The sequence below is a fragment of the Equus asinus genome, chromosome 8, assembly GCF_041296235.1.
Source record: "Equus asinus isolate D_3611 breed Donkey chromosome 8, EquAss-T2T_v2, whole genome shotgun sequence".
NCBI classification, from domain to species: domain Eukaryota; kingdom Metazoa; phylum Chordata; class Mammalia; order Perissodactyla; family Equidae; genus Equus; species Equus asinus.
Window position 1 is genome coordinate 26,137,680 of NC_091797.1, and position 16,212 is coordinate 26,153,891.

The following is a 16,212-nucleotide window of genomic DNA, read 5'->3' on the forward strand; positions in this document are numbered from 1 at the left end:
ACTCTGGCTATAGAAAAATCTGAATAATGCTCCCAGGAAATGTACAGCTTTTAGCAAAGTGACTGGCCTGGAAATCTACCCGTAAGAATTACTTGCAAAACACACCCTTAAGTAAAGAAATGAACCTGGTATTTAGTTACCGGATCTAAGCAATTAGATTTGAGGACATGTACCAAAATAATCATTTTAGTTTTAGAACTGGTGATCTTTACCCATTCTTTGTGACAAATGGTAAAGCACAAAATCAAACATACACTAAAGCTCATTATAATAAAATATCAGCATTAAAGAAGATAATCGACTTGATCTCTAAAGTAAGGTAGCATAAGTCCAAATAATCCAAAAGTGGTTTCAAATTATTTAGATATAGGTTAAAAACAAGGAGGGCCACAACTTGCCTGTTTTATGCTACTTGAAATACTTTGTGATCTGTCTGAACACTGATTCTATTGATCTGGACTTTCAAGGTCATGTAGAAGTCCTGATTTTACAAGAACTAGGATTCTATATTGATCTCAAGGAATTTAACCTTCTTGTCCACAGAGTCAAAGCCTGAGAAATGATTCAAAGCTGCAAACATTCTTTTAAAAATAAAGTTTACTTTTTCTAAGTATAAAATAAATGTACACTATCAACAATTTAGAAAATAAAGAATCCAAGTTATTTTTCCTTCTAACTTTTTGAGAAGTTTCAAACTGACACAATATAGATATGCAGGCCAAGGGTCCTCCCAGTTACTAATGCTGAGCCACAAATTTACTCAGAGCTTCTTGGCAGTCAAAGGGAAAGGAGAAAACAGCCCGTTATATAATTCACATTGCCTATAAGGAGAAAACATATCAGTTACTCAAGGGTAGTGAAGTGTTTCAGGACGTTTGGCGGAGAGAGAAAATTCTCTTGTGTTCATTTAATAAGGAATACAAAACCATATCACACCCAGCAACCACCCTACAGTAACTGCATTGGTGAGTTCTGTAAACTAGGTGGTCTAGAATCCCTGAGTCTTAGCAGAGCAGAGTATAAAGGTAGCAGCCTGGGCGCTAAGAGCATGGACTCTAGAGCCCAACTACCCGGATTTGAATCATGGTCCATCACTTATTAACTGTGTGACCTTGAGTAAATTTCTTAACCTTCTATGCCTTAGTTTCCTGACTTATAAAGTACCATGATTAATAATATTACCTACCTTAAAGGGCTGTTTTGAGGCTTAAATGAGTTAATGCCCATAATGTACCTAAAACAGTATGTGGCACATAGTTAGCATCATCATTATTACAGTAAAAGCTACAATAAAGGTGTGCACATGATGTCAAAGTACAGAAGAAGGGCACTTACACCGACTAAGGCTCTGAGGGTAGGTTTGCAGGAAAGAAGATGCCTGTGCTGGGTCCAAATCTTGGCCTACTACTTAACTGCTGAGAGTATGACCGTGGCCACATTCCGTAAACTTTGTATTTCCACCTGCTAAAGCAGAGATATAATGTCAGCTGTTGATCCAATAAGGTGATGTTTGCAAAATTAAACAAGATAATATATGAGGATTAAATGAGCAAATGTAACAAAGCATGGCATGTATCACAAATAAATGTTTCCTCTCAGATCTAGCAGAAAAGTAAACAAACCAGTCTTGCATTCAATTTTTACATGTGTCCATTTTGTCCAATTAAACAGTGTATTTATGTACAACAGAAGTAGTTGTACACAAATATTCATTCACATCACAACAAAACTACGTAGAAGAAATGATAAATGATCAGTACTGGATTAGCACAACTCCTGTTTTTTGGTTTTTTTCCATCACCATGGAAATGCCTTGGTATAGCTATGTCCATTTTTGGGGCATATTCTGCCAACCTGTGGGAGTTGGTAAATCTAATACTTCGATTTCCATTAGGCAAAACTCCCCCCTCATCTGTATCACTTTATACAGAATTCTACTATAGCATGTAGTATATCATGTTACAGCTACACTTCATTCAATTTATAGTCATTTGCTTCATTTAAAAAGAACTATGGTAACCAGTTACATACTTATGTGTTTTTTTCCCCTCCTCAAACTGAAAGTTTCTTGAATAACTGTATCATATCTGTAGCATCTGGACAGAAGCTGGCACATAATATACTGACTTTCAGTGTTTGGTGAAAGGATCCAAGTAGGATTTGAAGTGTGCTGTTAGAAACAAATGAGTCTAATATAAAGTTGGGGGGGTTACTCTAGGAATTTATGTGAAAAATATAGACCCAGTCTGATCCTCTCATTTGGTAAATGAGAAAACCGAAGTCTGAAATGGTTCAGTGATTTGTCCAAGGTTATCTAGCTAGTGAATGGCCAGAACCAAGACTAGAATCTCAAATTCCCATCAACCATACCAGAGGCCAATCCACTACACAGGCTTGCCTTTCACACCCCAGTAATTCGGTGTCCATCTCTCCTACCTCACTAAAGCTGTTACTGTTGGTCACCAATCACTTTTGTGTTGCTCAATCCAGTCAATGCTTTTCAGCCCTTGATACACTTGACCTATGTGTGGTCTCTGACTCTGCCGACTCCCTTTCTGTCTTGTAATTCTTTCCTACCTTGGTTTCAGATGCATTGCTCTCATCTATTTCTTTTATCTCTCTGGCCATTCTTTCTCAGACTTCTTTGTGGGCTTCTGCTCATCTGCCACTCCCTTTTAAAGTTAGTGCTTCCTGGGGCTCCATCCTTGGTCCTCTTTATTGTTTCTTCTATATTTTCTCCCTGTTTGATCTCATCCATGCCTAGGACTTAAATGAACAATTATAAGTTAATGTCTTCCAAATCTATTTTATTTTAACTCAACTTCTGTCTTCATTCATAGACCTCTGTACTTCGACGGCTTATTGGATGTTTCCCTCTGGATGTGGCAGTTCCCTCCATCAAGTCACAATCACATTGCAGTAATCTTTGAGGGAGCCTAATAAACTGGAGCCTTCTGTCCCACACAGAGGAGGATGCAGCAGGAGACCAACTATCATCTTTACTACTGACTGTATTACTTTCCTATTACAGTTGTAACAAACTACCACAAACTCAGTGGCTTAAAACCACACACAGTTATCTTACAGTTCTGGAGATCAGAAATCCTAAAATCAAGGCGTCGGCAGAGCTGTGTTTTCTCTGGTGTCTCGAGAGGAGAAGCCATTTCTTTGCCTTTTTCAGCTTCTAGAGGCTGTCTGCATTCCCTGGCTCCATCTTCAAAGCTAGCAGAGCAGATTCTTCCAATCTCTCTTTCTCTCTGACCTCTGCTTCCGTCCTAATATCTCCTTCTCTGACTCAGCCTCCTGCTTCCATGCCAGCAGTATAATCCAAGATAGTCTCCCCATCTCAAGATCCTTCACTTAATCACATCTGCAAAGTTCCTTCGGGCATGTAAGGTAACATCTTCACAGGTTCTGGAGATTAGGACACGAACATCTTTGGGTGGACATTATTCTGTAAAGCACAACTAACAAAGTTTGTAGTGGATATTACCTGTGGACAGAGAGCTTCCCAATGTTAAACTCTGGAATTAAATAGATTTACTGACTTTGTAGCCCTGGACCTGGCACTTTCAACCCCACCCCCAGGCCCTCCTCCTGGAGAAGCAGAGAACACCAGAACAGGTCCCTGAAGGCAGCTTTCTTTCAAGAGAAAAAGAAGGAGAGGGGCTACGCATGACCGGTTTCTCCTTTTAAATTCACCAATCAGGAGGTCACCACTCCAGGGAGGAGCGGGCCGCGGGCAGATGCAGTGAGAGGCCAGGAATATTGCATTAACGGATGTCACTCCATTTGCAAGGAGTCATCATGAGTGCAGAATAAGTGTTTCCCCAACAAACATATCCATATTTGAACTCATCATCATATGGTACAAATCTGATGAGCCTCCTAAGACAGTCACCATCACTATCTAGTAACTTAGATCAGAACCTTGTGGATAATCCAGACTCATCTTTCTTCACATCTTGCTAAATGTTTCCACCACCTACCCCAGCACACATATTAGAAACGTGGCCTACTCATTTATCCCCCGTGCAGCGCTGTCAGTTCTCCTACCTGAACAGCACTCACATCTATCCCCTCCTCTACACTTAGAGGGTAAGGCTCTTATCACTTCCTATCTAGAATACAGCCGTGGCCTCAAACTAGTCTCCCTGCCTCAAGGTTTGCTCTTCCTCTCCATTTTCACTTTTACTCGTGAAGCTTCCTCTGCCTGGAATTAACTCACCAGTTACCCTCTTCAAACCCCCACACCCTGGTCCCCCAGCTTGCCCAAGCGTCAAGCAGGATCGACTACCCAACATCAGCCAGGATCAAACTTGAACCCGAGTTGCTCTGACTCCAAAATCCATGCTCTTAACTGCTCTTGCTCCAGCACTGCCTTCTCTCATAAGATATTTTAAAATCTAACGGGCTTTACACTTTACAAAGCATCTTTGCATAGATTATTTCCTTTTAGCCTCACAACGCTCCAATGTAGACAGGATGGGTACTGTTATCCCCATTTATAAGATGAGGAAACCGAAAGTCAGGGGAGTTCAAGGTTCGGTCCATCACACCCTGCTGGGTTAACCAGCGTCACTCAGCAGTCTTCCACATCAACCGCGCACTCAGCCCCTCTGGGTCCACTCCTCAGAGAACCTTCCGGCGCTTCGCAGTCGTAGCCGACGGGGTCCGCGCCAGTCTGGACAAGGCCGCAGCTCTCTCCACCACGGGCGCCCTGGCACCTCCCGGCGGCGACCACGGCGGGGACCTTCCCTTCCGCAGTGACGCGATCAGTGACGCCATACAGTGACGTGTGGTGACGTGCTTACCCGGAGCCAGGTGCCAGCAGGGCAGCCACACCCTGGGGTCCCCACCCCAGGAGGGCAGAGGGTCGGGCCGGTGGGGTAAAGCCGCAAACCGGCCCGAGGCGACCTCTGGACCCTGAACCTTCGGATCCCGCGGGCCCGCCGCCGATCGGTTGCTAAGTGACGCCAGCGCGCAGAGGCGCGTGCGCGGCCACGGCGGTGTGCGTGAGAGCGGACGCGCGCCGCGGCGGCGGCGGCGAGGACGGCGGCGACGGCAGCGGCCGAGGGGGCGGTGGCTGCGAGGGGGGTGCGGAGCAGGCGGAAGAGGCGTCTGTGCCGACTGCTGAGCCGCAGCGGAACATCGTTGGGGTGAGTAGCCGGGGCCTCGCAGGGGTAGTGGGGCCCGGCCGCACCTGCTGCGCGGGCCCCGGGCGCGGGGATGCGCGCCCCTACCGGACCCGCGCGCGCCGCTCCACGCCCCTCTGCCGCTTTTTCCGGGGGCGGGGGAGGAGGGCGGACGGGGGCTGACGAGGGTCATTTCCTGGGCGCGGGCGCTCTGGAAGCGGCAGCGAGGGGCGGGCGAAGCGTCTGTAGTCGTGGAAGGTGCAGTGGGAAGTAGGTGTCTGGGGGCTTCGAGGTGGCTCTGCCAGGCTCCCAAACGAGGAGTTGGAATCAGGAGAAGCCCGGGTTCCCAGAGCCGCCTCGCATCCTGCCTGAGACCGAGAGGAGGCGGAACCGGGGCGGCCGGGCTCTGGGGTTCGGAAAGTTTGGCGCTGCTGGGGCCTGCATCGCCCCTGCCCTGGCCGGGCTCCGAGGAGGAGCCGGTTGTTATGGAGAGAGTTATGAATCAGTGCCTGCGTGCAGCGTCAGACACACCCACGACCCGGGGAGGCGATCTGTCAGTGCAGATGGGGGCGGCCAACCTGTTGCCTAGTTTCCGTCTTCACGTGTATGTGCACGTGCTTAATATAGCACGCATAAAACTTTGTTTGCCCTAGGCATTTTATCACATTGTTGCTACAGATTTTGAGGCCAAGTGGCGGATATCCATTCTCAGTTCTTCCTCATAGTCTCAAATCAGCTGTTTTATTTCCCAGAACCCTGTTGTTCTGTCATTATCATTATTAGGGCCAAGAAAGTATGGAGACACTGTTTTATTTTCCTTGAAAGTACAGGCTTGTTACTTACTAGGCAGAAAATACAGATTCTGTTCAATATGTGGACCGGAAAATACTGATGGTTGGACAAGCCTGACTGTAAAGGTGCAGCGAATCATCAGCCCAGTGCTCTCTTCTCTGTGCGCTGGGCTGCCGCGTGGGTAGATAATGTGGTAGTTGTAGTTAACCATCCTCACGAGAAATCAGTATGGGGGGGTTGGGAAGAAATCACTCTTTTCTGATTGTTGATTAAGGCGGTGCCTAATGAACCTGTAGAAAGAGAGATGATACTGAAATTTAATCATGTTTTGTGCAAGCAAATTGGAGAGGATAACATAACTTTTCTAAAATTCTGTGATTCACTTTCATCACTGAGGATCTGTAAAGTACGTTGCCTGAGATTCTTACATCTTGGATCCAGTAATAACCTTGCTCTTTAACAGAGTACTCAGAATTCAGTGTCTCTTGCTCTCTGGACTATAATAGCTTTTAGGACAGGAATCATGTCTCTTCATCAAGGCCGTGTGTCCAGCACCTGCAGAAGTGCTTGCCACAGGGGAGGCACGCAATAGATATTTGTTATACATTTATGACATGGCGTAGAAGTGGTGTATCGATGTACAGCAAGCGTTTAGTTGAGTCCTTCAAGTTAATACATGTGCCTCCTCTGCCCAGTATTATGCTCCATGTGGGAGGAGGATTGAAGGATTGCAAATGATGTAGAAGACTTGGCTTTTTTTCTTTAAGAGCAAACAGTCCAGCTAGGAAAATTAAGCACCTGTATATAAAATAATTATGAACCCAAATGAGAGAGTATGTGAACAAGTGCTGTATGAGGTGCTATACTTTAAGTACAGTAGAAACTTAGAAAAGAGCAGACTTGTGGTGGGCTGAGTTAGTGAACTCTTTGGAAGAGGTGAGATTTGATCTGATCTTTGAAAGAAGTGTAAAATTTGAATTAGAGAAGAGATAAATAATACGTTGAGACAAGAGTGTGAATTTGGTCATCGGGGGATATATTGAGGAGACTTACATGTCTGGTGAGAAGTTCTCTGATGGGGAATATTGGAGAGAGAAGGTTTAGCAGGTTGGGAAGGGAAGGTGTTAAGACCAAGGCTGGCTTATCAGCATCCCACTGATAACAAGATAGAGCCTGCTGTCTGGGTAGGATGGGAGTTGTGTGACTCAGAGTAGTCTTTGACAAGACTAAGTGTTATCCTTACTTAAAATTAAAGGATATTATATTTGAACCAGGACCAGGTTGTTGTGTTATTCTGATTTCAATTACTAATTTGAGTAAATGCCTCACTATTGTGCGTACCTCTTATGAATTTAGTCTGCAGCACACGTCCCCATTTCTAAAATCTACCTGATGTGCTTGGGCTGTTTCATTGGAAATTTACTGAAATGGTGAACCCAAAGCATTTATCCAGCCACTGTCAGTGACACAGTTTTGCTTGGGATTATCTCTTATAGTGGCCTCTGAGGTTTGTAGTTGCTGCTGATCCTGTAAAAAATACAAATAATGTTAGCTGGGAAAGGAGTCTATTTGAAGAAGAATACTGAAAATATTGTCAAAAAAGATTTGAGAAAATTAAAGATGCTGCTGCCGAATATTGAACCTTTGGTCTTTATAATATCTTTTGCTGTTACGTGAGAATTCTTTTGAGTGGTGCGTAAACCTGAAGTTGAAATACTGACCTAAGATGTGTAAAGTTGCAACACCAAATGTTGCATTATTTAACAACTCAGCAAATATTTATTAGGTGCTGGCTGTGGTTAGGCACTGTGTTGGGTGCTGGAAAGACAAAGAATAAGACAAGGTTACCCTCTGAGATACTCAGTATTCATCAGAGGAGACAAACCTTTAACCATAATATGTTACGATAAGAGTTAATTACTTTTGGAATGAATAAAATGCTAAGGGTGTAGTTCACTTTGGGGAAAAAATTAATAGAGTCAGGGAAAGCTTTAAAGAAAAGTGGATGGAACTTAGCTCTGAAGGTTAAGTCGAATTTTGCCACATGTAAAAGGGAAAACAAGCATTCCAGGCAGTGGGAGAGCATAAGCAAAGTTGGCAAAGATTAAAATTGAATGGGACTTTTGGAAAACTGAGTCGTTTCTTGTAGGCTTGTTGTATGGCAGAAGTGATGAGAGAGGAAAGGTATGGTCGGAGCCAAATTGTGAGGGGATCTTCCATTCCGTTCTAAAAAGCCTAGACCTCCCTATTGTACCCCTAGCCCTGCGTTGGTGATGGAGAGCCTTGGAAGGTAGAATAATCAGATCAGAAAGTTAACTGGCAGTTCATAAGCAGAATTGCATTAGAGTGAAGAGGGAGGGAGACCAGTTAGGATGTAGGTGAGAGATGCTGGGAGCCTGAAGAGGGACAGTGGGAATGGGTGGATTGTAGAGCTATTTTAGATGTTAAAATCTGTAAATGTTATGACCAGCTAGAGGTGAAAGAGAGTGAGAAGTCAAAGATGGCATGTCTAGTTTGAATAACTGGAGATTATGATGGCATTAAATTAGAAAACACAGAAAGAGGAACAGATTTGCAGTGGAGAGGAGAAATGATGGCATGTTAATTTTAAGATCCCTGTGTGTTTAGAGAGATCCACTAGGTAATTGGAAATTCTGCTCCAGAGTTTATGAGACAGTTTAGAAATAATTGTGACTTAAGTGACAGCCTCCAAGGCTATGGAAGTAGTACCATTCTAGGAGTTAGTATAGTAGTTAACACTGTGGACTTTGCGTCAGGAAAACTCAAAGTCAAATCTCTGTTATGCCAATTATTGATTGGGTTGGGTGACCTTGGGCAAGTTATTTAACATATCTAAGCCTAAATTTCTTCTGAAGAGTGGGATTAATAATACTGTAAAGAATTGTTGTGGAGATTAAGTGAGATAGTATGTGCAGAATGATTAGCATAATGCCTAGCTTATAAATGCTTAATAAATGACAGCTGTTGCCCTTAGTAGTAGTAATAGTTACAGTTATAGAGATAGTAGAAGAAGATAGAACTACCCAGAGTAGTGGAGAGTGAAAACTGGAAAGGACAAGGAATGGAACTTTTGGAAATCAATACTTAGATCAAAGTTATATTGGATCTCAAACTTAAGCATGCATCAGAAATACCTGGAGGTCTTGGTAAAACACAGATCTCTGGACCCTACTCCCGTCGTTTCTGACTCAGTAGGTCTGAAGGGTGCTTGAGAATGTGCATTTTGAACAAGTTCTCAGATGATGCTGATGCTGCTATTCCCAGGACCACACTTTGAGAACTACTGACATAGAGGGTGGATGAAGGAAGAGGAACCAGCCCAGAGACTGACAAAGAGGTGGAGGCTGATGGAGAAGCAGGAGGAAGTTTAGAAGGATAAGGAAGTAACGGCCTGCAGACTCTCTAGATCTGCCGTCTGCTTTCCGTTTCCGTAGACCTCATCTCCTTCTTATTTCTGTCTTCTCCAGAATTTGCTGTAATGCTTGGCACATAGCAGTGTCTGTGTGAATCTTGGAAGCTTCTTAATACTGTCCTTGTGCATGGTTGCATGAACTTCACACTGATTTCATTCATGCTCTTATTTCTCGCTGAGTCACAGAGAAGGTACTGTTCTAATTTTACACACACACACGCATGCATGCGCAATAACTACAGAAAATTTTTTTCAAGTAGTTGATGCATAGCTAGGAGTTTTGACTTTGTGTTAGATGCCCTCCCTCCCTTTTTTATTTTTATTGAATTATAGTTAATGTACAATATTATACTAGTCTCAGGTTACAACATAATGATCAACATTTATATACATTACAAAATGATCACTATGGAAAGTCTGGAAAGTAACCATCTGTCACCATACAAAGTTATTACAGTATTATTAACTGTATTCCCTATAGTGTACCCCATGATTTATTTATTTTATAACTGTAAGTTTGTACATCTTAATCCCCTTCCCCTATTTTGCCCATCCCCTATGCTCTTCCCTCCCCCGCTTTTTTAATGTCAGAGTCCAGTTTGCAAAATAATTGTCAATAACAAATGTCAAGATTACAATCTGTGTCTTGTATTAGGCACTTGGCAGGTTTATAATGTAAGCAAATAATATACTCCCAGTCCCTGGGATGTTTACAATAGGATGGGCAAAATGGGCAAAACCCAAAGGAAAGGAACAGGAAGAGATACAATCACAGAAATTGGATGGAGAGGAACCTGAATATAAGGACTTATTTCTTGTTTGCCGATATACTTTGGATCTTATATGTCTCACATACTGAAGACTTTTGGCATATAGTGCAAATCTTAGTCTTAATCTTTTTTTGAAAATTAAAAGGGAGTTCCTCTGTATAAGGAAGTCAAACAATAATTGTGCAAAGATATAAGCCATTGTAAAGAGATTTCTTTTTTAAGGTTTTATTTTTCCTTTTTCTCCCCAAAGGCCCCCGGTACATAGCTGTGTATTTTTAGTTGTGGGTCCTTCTAGTTGTGGCATGTGGGACGCTGCCTCACCATGACCTGATGAGCAGTGCCATGTCCGCGCCAAGAATTTGAACTGGCGAAACCCTGGGCCACCGAAGTGGAGCTTGCGAACTTAACCGCTGGGCCACAGGGCCGGCCCCTAAAGAGATTTCTTGAGTTAAACTGTAGCTTCATGACTGACTAGGTAGCTGCTTACCATGCTTCCTAGGCTGTTGTTCTCTCTCATTTATTCTTTTTTAAAAAGATTTTGCTTTTCCTTTTTCTCCCCAAAGCCCACCCATCCCCCCCCGTACATAGTTGTGGGTCCTTCTAATTGTGGCATGTGGGATGCCTCCTCAACATGGCCTGATGAGTGGCGTCATGTCCTGGCCCAGGATCCAAACCGGCGAAACCCTGGGCCGCCAAAGTGGAGCGTGCGAACTTGACCACTTGGCCACGGGGCTGGCCCCTAATTTTTTTTTTTTTTATTGCAGTAACATTGGATTATAACATTATATAGCTTTCAGATGTACGTTGTAATATATTTCAAATTCTGTGTAGATTACATCATGTTCACCACCCAAAAACTCATTATAGTCCATCACCTCACATGTGAGCCTAATCACCCCTTTCACCCTCCTCTCTCTCCACTTCCCCTCTCATAACCACCAATCCACTCTCTGTTGCTATGTGTTTGTTTGTCATTGTTTTCGTCTTCTACTTATGAGTGAGATCATATGGTATTTGACTTTCTCCCTCTGACTTATTTCACTCAGCATAATACCCTCAAGGTCCATCCATGTTGTCACAAATGGCTGGATTTCATCATTTCTTATGGCTGAGTAGTATTCCATTATGTATATATACCACATCTTCTTTATCCATTCCTCCCTTGATAGGCACCTAGGTTGCTTCCAAGTCTTGGCTATTGTGAATAATGCTGCAATGAACATAGGGGTGCATGTGTCTTTATGCATTTGTGTTTTCAAGTTCTTTGGATAAATACCCAGCAGTAGGATGGCTGGATCATATGGTATTTCTATTTTTAGTTTTTTGAGGAATCTCCATACTGTTTTCCATAGTGGCTGCACTAGTTTGCATTCCCACCAGCAGTGTACAAGGGTTCCCTTCTCTCCACATCCTCTCCAATGCTTGTTGTTTCCTGTCTTGTTAATTATAGTCATTCTGACCAGAGTGAAGTGATATCTTATTGTAGTTTTGATTTGCCTTTACCTGATAGCTAATGACGTTGAACATCTTTTCAAATGCCTGTTGGCCATCCGTATATCTTCTTTGGAGAAATCTCTGTTCTCATTTATTTTTTCTGCTAACATCCATCCATTAAGTATTTACTATGTGCCAGAAACTGTGCAAAGTGCTAGGCATAGAGAAAGGGTAATTGCTCTGGGCATCTAACACTGGTTTTAGTTAGGAGGTATGATACTGTGTAAATGAGTGTGCACACATTGTCAGGGGGAAGATCGGATGCCTGAATTTTATAATCTTAACTGTATATTGGCGTGTGCAGACATTAAGGACTTGAAGTTAAGTTCATTCAGCCTTATGTATGCAAGGAGCCATGGAAAAATACAGAGACAAACAGAAATTCTTTTAAGCCATCAAAGAATATATAATTTGGTGGAAGAGAAAAAAATGTATTTACAATACTACATAGATTATGATAAGTGCTGTATAAATACTGGTCACCAACTAGGTTCTCCGATGCTTGGTGAGTGCCTGAGTGTTCAGATGTGATTTCGACTCATAAACTATTATAATGTTTCAGAAATTATAAGATGTTATAAATCCACATTAATCTCCTGGGCTGTCTTTTGCATCTTTATATGATACAAAAAAATATTCTGGCAGCCTGTGTCTTTGTTTTCCCACTGTTTATTGAGTAGCTGTGTTACATTAGGCTTTTTCTATATGTCATTTCATCCTTATAATAACCTTGTAAATTGGGTATTATCCCTATTTTACTAATAAGGCAACTGAGATTCAGAATGAAGAGAACAGTTTGCCTGCTGTCTGTGGCCCGTGAGGTGGGACAGGGCTTCAGCCTTGGGCATGGACTCTGGAGCCAGTGCTCTTCATGTCAGCTCCTAGTGTCAACATGGGGCCCTGGCCAGCAAATGTCCAGATGGAGAAATCCAATCCTATTTCTGCTGTTTTTGGGAAAAGTGATTGGAAGGAGTTAGAATTTTAATAACTGCCTGAATGATTGAAGACAATTTGATAATGTTGTTAGGAATGGAGGGGAAAAGGAGAAGTTTAAAGGCCCCAGTGCTGTTCTCCTGTGAAGACATGATATATTTGACCCCAGATTTTTTGGTTGACTGACAAGAGATTTTACATAAACATTCAGATTTCCCACTTCGCTATGCATGAGTGCAAAATCTTCTAGAGGAACAACTGTACTTTTCCAAGCTGAGGACAGTTAAAGTAAATTCAGAACTCCTTTTTTATCACTTAGTGAAGAATATCTTGCTCCTCACCGCAAACAATGTATACTTGCGATTTCTCAGCTAATCTCCCTTCTCTCCACACCCCTTATTCCTCCCATCCACCCAAGTGTTTATTTTTGAATCTATTTACAAGTTAAATGCTTGTCTGTATTTTCTGTTTGTGGTTTAATATTCTTATTCTGATTTGATTTATCCCTTTTGGGTCCTACTTTATGCATTCCTGAAATATCAACTGTAATTATCTTTATAAAGCATAGCTGATTTCAGCTAATTTCACAATAAATATTTCTATGAAATTATAATTTATACAAATGGATAAATACTAAAACTTGCATTAGTTATCTATTGCTTTGTAACAAATTACCCCAAAATTTAGCAGCTTGAAACAACAAATGTTTCTTATCCAGCAGCTTCTGTGGGTCAGGAATTCAGTTGTAGCATAGCTGGCTGGTTCTGGTTCAGAGTTCCTGGTGAGTTGCTGTCAAGCTGTTGACCAGTGCACAGCAGTCATCTGAAGGCTTGACTGGGGCTGGACTGCTTCCAAATGGCTGCCTCACATGCGTGTTTGCACAAGACTTCAGGTCCTTCATAGGGTTGTTTGCGTATTCTTACGCCTTGTTAGCTGGCTTCACCTGGAGCAAGTGGTACATGAGAGAGCAAGGAGGAAATCACATGCCTTGTATGTTCTATCTTGAATGCAGATACTGCCACTTCTGCGATATTCTATTTGTTATAAATGAGTCACTAAGTCCAGCCCACATTCAAGGGAAGGCAGTTAGGCCCCACCTTTTTTTTGAGGGGGGTGTGTCAAAGAATTTGTAGACATATTTTTAAATAACCGTAGGAGCCAGCCCTGTGGCTAAGTGGTTCAGGTCGTGTGCTCCACTTCGGCAGCCCAGGGTTTCACTGGTTCAGATCATGGGCATGGACATGGCGCTGCTCCTCAGGCCGTGTCGAGGTGGTGTCCCACATAGCACAACCAGAGGCACTCACAACTAAAATACACAACTGTGTACTGGGGGACTTTGGGGAGAAGAAGAATAAAAAAAGAAGAATATTGGCAACAGATGTTAGCTCAGGTGCCAATCTTTAAAAAAAACATAAATCCTTTGTCATGTGAAGCCATTTCCTCAGCTGAAATTGATTGTCCATGTTGGCGTACATGCTGTAATTTTTCTGACTTGTATATTCACAGTATTTTCTGGAAATACTGTGAAGAAAAGGTAGTGGTTTTAAAAATCTAAAGCAAGTTTTCATAAATTACAGATTTTTTGATTTCTTCAAGCTTTGCATCTATCTCAGCTTCAGTTCTGCTTTCATTTTTATCCTACTTTATGCACTTATTATTTTTTTTTTTTTCTGCTTTATCTCCCCAACCCCCTCCCGTACACAGTTGTATATCTTAGTTGCAGGTCCTTATACCTGTGGAATGTGGGACGCTGCCTCAACATGGCCTGACGAGCGGTGCCGTGTCCATGCCCAGGATCCGAACCCTGGGCCGCCCCAGCAGAGCGCGAGAACTCAACCACTTGGCCACAGAGCCGGCCCCTATGCACTTATTCTTGTGTGATTCCATCTACACTTATTTCATAGTTTCCATAATTAATCTTAAATAGAACCAAACATTTCTAAGTAAAATTAATTTACCTTTCAAACTTTTAGAAGAAAAGTACTTGCTTAACTGCTGTCTGAAGACATGCATGTCAACTTCCATATAGCTCGATGACGTTGGGTTACATGGCTTAGATGAGTCTGTTAACTTTTATGAAAGTCCTTTGGGTACTTTAGAAACTCTTCTTTTTGAGTAACGTCCTAAAGTAGATCCATTTTATTCCGAATCTCATTCTTTAGAAGGCATATATAGAATATGATCGGTTTAGTCAGGGAGTCTTTTCAGACAGAACACATCACAGTTTGGTTTATATTTTGGCACTTTATTTCTTTAGATGTTAACCACTTGTTGACTTCACCACCCCTACCCCAACAAGTATCAATTACCTGCCTTACTTTTTCTTGTAAGGTTTTATTTTAACCTATTTTTAGACAGACAGAAAAGAATTCTCATATAACCTTCACCACATTCCCCCAAATGTTAACATTTTACCACATTTGTTTTATCCTTTTTTCTTTCTTTCCATATGTATTTTTTTTCCTAACTGTTCAAGAATAAGTTGCAGATATAATGCCCTTTTACCTCAGTCCTTCAGTGTGCATTTCCTAAAAAAAGGAATATTCTCTTACTACCTTCTAATCATCAAAATCAGAAAATTAGTGTTCATACAATACTATTACCTAATCTACTGACCTTGTTGTCCCAATTGGCTTGTCCATGAATACACTTTATAGCAATAACAGAAATCCAACATGCAAAATGAAACAAAAAACCACTTATGCAGCGCCTTCATCTTTTTTCCCCCTTTGGTTTCCTTTATCTGGAACAGTTCCTCAATTCTTGTCTTTGTGACATTGACATTTTTGAAGAGTGTGGGCCAGTTTTGTTTTGTTTTTAAATAGCATGTCTTTCATTTGAGGTTTGTCTGTTGTTTCCTCATGATTAGAGTCATGTGAATGCATTTTGGGCAGAAATACCACAGACGTGATGTTGTGTTTCCCTCAGTACATCATTTCAGGAGGCCAGAAATTAATCTATGGCTTTGAGAGTTTGAGTAAGGAAGTCTAGGAGAGGCACCTAACCTAAATCCAACAGGCAGAGGGAAGCATGAATGGAATGAGGCAACAACTTTTTAAGGAGGTAATATATGAATGTGGTACAAAATTCAAAAATACAAAAGGTTGTGCAGTGGAAAGTAAGTCTTCCTTGCATCCTTAGCCCGTGGACATCCAGTTCCTCCTTCTGGAAGCAGCCACTGTTACCACTGATTTGTTAATTTGTTCAACAAGTTTTTACTGATTGCGTCTTAAATTCCAGGCACTGTTTTAGTGGGTTTTTTTGTTTTTTTTTTTTTAAGATTTTATTTTTTCCCTGTTTCTCCCCAAAGCCACCTGGTGCATAGTTGTATATTCTTTGTTGTGGATCCTTCTAGTTGTGGCATGTGGGACGCTGCCTGAGCGTGGTTTGATGAGCAGTGCCATGTCTGTGCCCAGGATTCGAACCAACGAAACACTGGGCCGCCTGCAGTGGAGCGCGCGAACTTAACCACTCGGCCACGGGACCACCTAGCTCCCTGTTTTAGTGTTTGAGGATGGAAAGGTGAACAAAATAGGCAAAGGTCTGCTTCTGTTCATGGAGGCTTCCATTCTACTAGGGGTGATTAAAAGTAATAAAGTTTTCTGTATATCTTTTTGGAAGTATTCTGTGTATATATGGCATAATCTTATTTTTA

The 16,212-nt window shown here is 42.1% G+C and overlaps 2 protein-coding genes across 2 annotated transcripts in view; one reads left to right on the forward strand and one right to left on the reverse strand.

The window, feature by feature from the left end:
* Nucleotides 1-579: 579 nt before the first annotated feature.
* LOC106824584 (uncharacterized) lies at nucleotides 580-5,635 on the reverse strand. The gene is made up of 3 exons (XM_070514988.1): nucleotides 2,578-5,635; nucleotides 1,336-1,461; nucleotides 580-821 (listed from the first exon to the last, which is right to left on the reverse strand). The coding sequence occupies exon 1, from the start codon at nucleotides 5,326-5,328 to the stop codon at nucleotides 4,633-4,635; it is 696 nt and encodes a 231-aa protein (XP_070371089.1). The 5' UTR covers nucleotides 5,329-5,635; the 3' UTR covers nucleotides 580-821; nucleotides 1,336-1,461; nucleotides 2,578-4,632.
* The window catches only part of BTBD9 (BTB domain containing 9), a 381,549-nt gene continuing 370,363 nt past the window's right edge, over nucleotides 5,027-16,212 (forward strand). Inside the window, exon 1 of the mRNA XM_014830910.3 lies at nucleotides 5,027-5,159. The gene's annotated coding sequence lies outside the window, so the exon portion shown is untranslated. The remainder of the gene's footprint in view (nucleotides 5,160-16,212) is intronic.